Raw genomic sequence first — 3,540 nt, 5'->3', positions numbered from 1 at the left:
GTGGCCCACCACTCACTGACAACTTAAATAACTTTTGATCCAGTTAATATTTTTAGCTGATTTTTTTTTTAAATAATAGTTATACATTGGTCTATAGCTATATCTCAATAATTAATATTTTTACATTTTATTAAAAATAATTATTATTTTTAAATTTTAAATAAAATGTAAAAAAAAAATCTAAGATAGCTATTTTGTAGAGTAGAATTTAAGAAAAATTTTAGTAAAAAAATATCTTATTAATATTCAGTAGTAAATATTCTGTAGAGTTTTAAAGTTTGTGAAAATTTGAATTTTCATGTATTATTTTACCGGTATTAAACATTGGAATACGTATTGAGAAAAGGACAGAAGAAAACGCTATCTTAACCTAACGTATAACTATTATTTAAAAAAAAATCAACTAAAAATATTAATTGGATCCAAAGTTATTTAAGTTGTCAGTGAATGATGGGCCACTCTGTATATCAAACTATTTTAAGTTTGAAAATTATTTCTTTATAATTTTAGTCTATGGAAGAACAAATAGACAAAGGACGTGCAAAAGCTATTGGAGTGTCAAACTTCAATATCAAGCAGTTGAAAAGAGTTTTAGACAACAGTAGAATAAAACCAGATAATCTTCAGATCGAACACCATTTATATCTACAGCAGCCTGAACTAATTGCTTTTTGTAAAGAAAACAATGTTACTGTCACAGCATATTCGTGTTTAGGTACTCGAGCTAACCGAGAATCAATGGGACTTACACTTAAGCGCCCTGAGCTTATGGAAAATGAAACTGTACTGAAGATAGCAGAAAAACATAATAGGACTCCTGCACAAATTTTGTTGCGTCACATTGTTCAAAAAGGCATAGTAGTTATACCAAAGAGTACGAACCCTCAACGTTTAGCTGCAAATATACAAGTAATACCAAATTTGAAATTTCCAATCAAATATAATATGAATAATTTAATTTAATTTTAATATTAAAAGGTATTTGACTTTAAATTGAGCGATGACGAAATGGAAGCTTTGAATGCGGAAGATCAGGGAGAAGAAGGACGTATATTGAAATTCACGTTTTTCAATAAGTAATGGATATTTTATTAATATTTTTTTAATGGGTTGGTTATGCCTAAAAGATACACATAAATAATTGAATAAAGCCCAGTACAGTGGTGTTGCGGCATATAGGGGACGTGGCATAGTTGGGTCCAATATAGAAGTAATCTGACAGTGCTTAAAATCACTATCATAAGAAACGCTTGGTTTCTAATCTGTAGATAATGTTTAATTTTAAGAAATTGGCGGATTAATCATTTTTAACCTACATTTTTTTCTGTGAAAGTTTATAATAAAAAAAAAATAATAATTTTATTACAATAACTTTTAGCTAAACTTGCAAGTTTGAAATAGACATCATTAAATAGAAAAAAAAGCTATTGTTAAGATTATTTTGTCAGCAGTTTTTATAATTACTATTTACAATAAATTTATCAAAAAAGCTCGATATTTTTTTGCATTTTTATCGTAATAGATCACTTAAATAAAAATCATAGTTAAAAAGATCTACACAATTGAGCGTATTATAAATTTTAATTCTAATTGTAAAAATTCATTTCTACTTTTATCATATCAAATCTAATTCAACAATAAAAGTCCAGAGGTTAAATTTGTTTTTTTCAAAATAAATTTCATTACATAAGGTTTAATTTAAAAGATATATGCAAATGTCAGTATTTCTGGAACATTTTCAAAAGTTAAGTTGATAAAATTCTACTTTCAATATGCATTTTAAAAAATTTCTCAGCTTCACATGAAAGTTAATAAATTAACAAAACACATCAAAGTAAAATTAATACCATTTTTGCTTCGCATCGAAGCTAAAAAAATTATATTGAAATTTATGAAAATACGAAAAACGATACTTTTTTGTATCATAACAATTTATGAACAAAAAACAAGTTTTTTCAAGACTATATATACAATTTATCTTTTCACTCATCTTTCTATATTCGAAATTATATAACAAGTTAAAAAATATGTTTTATCCAGCCTTGTAAATTTTATTTAATGAAATTCACTCAACGCGTAAAAAGTAGAGGCTTAGATAAGATAAATTTCCAAACCCATTTTAATGATTGTATAATAAAATAATTTTTGTTAATAAAAATAATTTTTTAGCATTCAAAATCATCCAGAATATCCGTTTCCGAGAGATAAATGAACTTATGTTTTTCAAGAATGAATATGTACTGGCTCTTTTTTATATTAAATATGTTACTAATAACAATTTGAAGATCTATTTGAAATCTTGTCACTAATTAGTAATTATTTATTCTCACAAGTCAGCACTTTTTAAAGGAAAAGGAACAGTTTTTATAGAGTAATTTTTCATATATGTTATGTATACTATTTTTGTTATAAATTTATTTTTTAATAAAGAAATAATTTTCTAAATTACAAGTATACTTGAAATTAATTTTTCTTATATAGTGTAATTTAATTATGTTATATGGATATATTTTGAACTGAATTCAATAAAAGTAAGAGAATTTTCGGTTTGTTTATATACTTTTTTAGTGTAATATGTTCAACTCTATTATTTCCCNCGGTTTGTTTATATACTTTTTTAGTGTAATATGTTCAACTCTATTATTTCCCATATTACATCTAATTTACTGATTGTTATTTTTACTAAAATGTTAATTATTGAATAATTTATATATTAATCAGTAATTAAAGAAACGGGTTTCTATTGTTTTGAAATAGTGTACCCGATGAAATCCATTTGACTAAAACTTTACCAATTTCTTGTTAATTTCTATAAATTTACGCTATGTCTATAATCAATTTTTAAAGGGTTTTTTTGTGTCAGTTTCAAGTACATTGTATGAGGTCGAAAATTGATATGCGCTACGAAGCTACAAAGGTATTAATTTTACCATGATTTTTTTGTGAGTGCCACTACTTTTTCTCAGGTCTCACTGGACCGATTTTTATACGAATATATACTTTGCACATATTACCTAAAGGAGTGTAGGTGTTTGCCGCTAATTATGTTGGTATCTGGTCTTTGAATTAACTTAATGTAATATTGTCAAAACTAACAAATTTTTGGAATTACATTTAATTATTATTATTATACTTTTGAATAGATTTTTAATGAGGTATTGATCTAATTTAATTGTACAGAGTTTTCAGAAACGCCAACGCACAATGATCTTATTGTAGTTAACCAATAATCATACAAATTTTTAGCTTCCAAAATCTTGCTAAAGATCATTAAGCTTCCCTATTTTGACATTAAAAGCCATATATTCTATTATAACTAGTTCTATTAGTAATTTAAAAACACTTAATTTATTATTTTTTAATTTTTTGGAGGTAAAATATTTATTAAATTAAATTCAACTTGAAATATTTTTCAAAATACATAACACATAGGAATTGTAATGTGAATTTTTTGATTTAAATATTTGTATATCTTTTCATAATAAAATTTTATTATTTTTTCATTGAAATAAATTTCAATCGATATTTTAAACATCAAAA

The 3,540-nt window shown here is 24.5% G+C and overlaps 2 protein-coding genes across 3 annotated transcripts in view; both read left to right on the top strand.

Moving 5' to 3' along the window:
- The window catches only part of LOC126908142 (aldo-keto reductase family 1 member A1-like), a 19,039-nt gene extending 16,588 nt beyond the window's left edge, over positions 1 to 2,451 (top strand). For both annotated transcript variants that reach the window (XM_050690046.1, XM_050690044.1), the window contains exons 4-6: positions 511 to 909; positions 979 to 1,076; positions 2,170 to 2,451. In XM_050690046.1, the coding sequence (XP_050546003.1) occupies positions 511 to 909; positions 979 to 1,076; positions 2,170 to 2,212 (540 nt within the window). In that variant the 3' untranslated portion in view covers positions 2,213 to 2,451. The remainder of the gene's footprint in view (positions 1 to 510; positions 910 to 978; positions 1,077 to 2,169) is intronic.
- A 123-nt stretch (positions 2,452 to 2,574) lies between these two features.
- The window catches only part of LOC126908183 (proclotting enzyme-like), a 2,565-nt gene continuing 1,599 nt past the window's right edge, over positions 2,575 to 3,540 (top strand). Inside the window, exon 1 of the mRNA XM_050690094.1 lies at positions 2,575 to 2,599. Coding sequence (XP_050546051.1) covers positions 2,575 to 2,599 — 25 coding nt within the window. The remainder of the gene's footprint in view (positions 2,600 to 3,540) is intronic.

Source organism: Daktulosphaira vitifoliae, unplaced genomic scaffold (assembly GCF_025091365.1).
Source record: "Daktulosphaira vitifoliae isolate Bord-2020 unplaced genomic scaffold, ASM2509136v1 Scaffold_5, whole genome shotgun sequence".
NCBI lineage: Eukaryota > Metazoa > Arthropoda > Insecta > Hemiptera > Phylloxeridae > Daktulosphaira > Daktulosphaira vitifoliae.
This window is presented reverse-complemented; position numbering and strand designations above follow the sequence as displayed.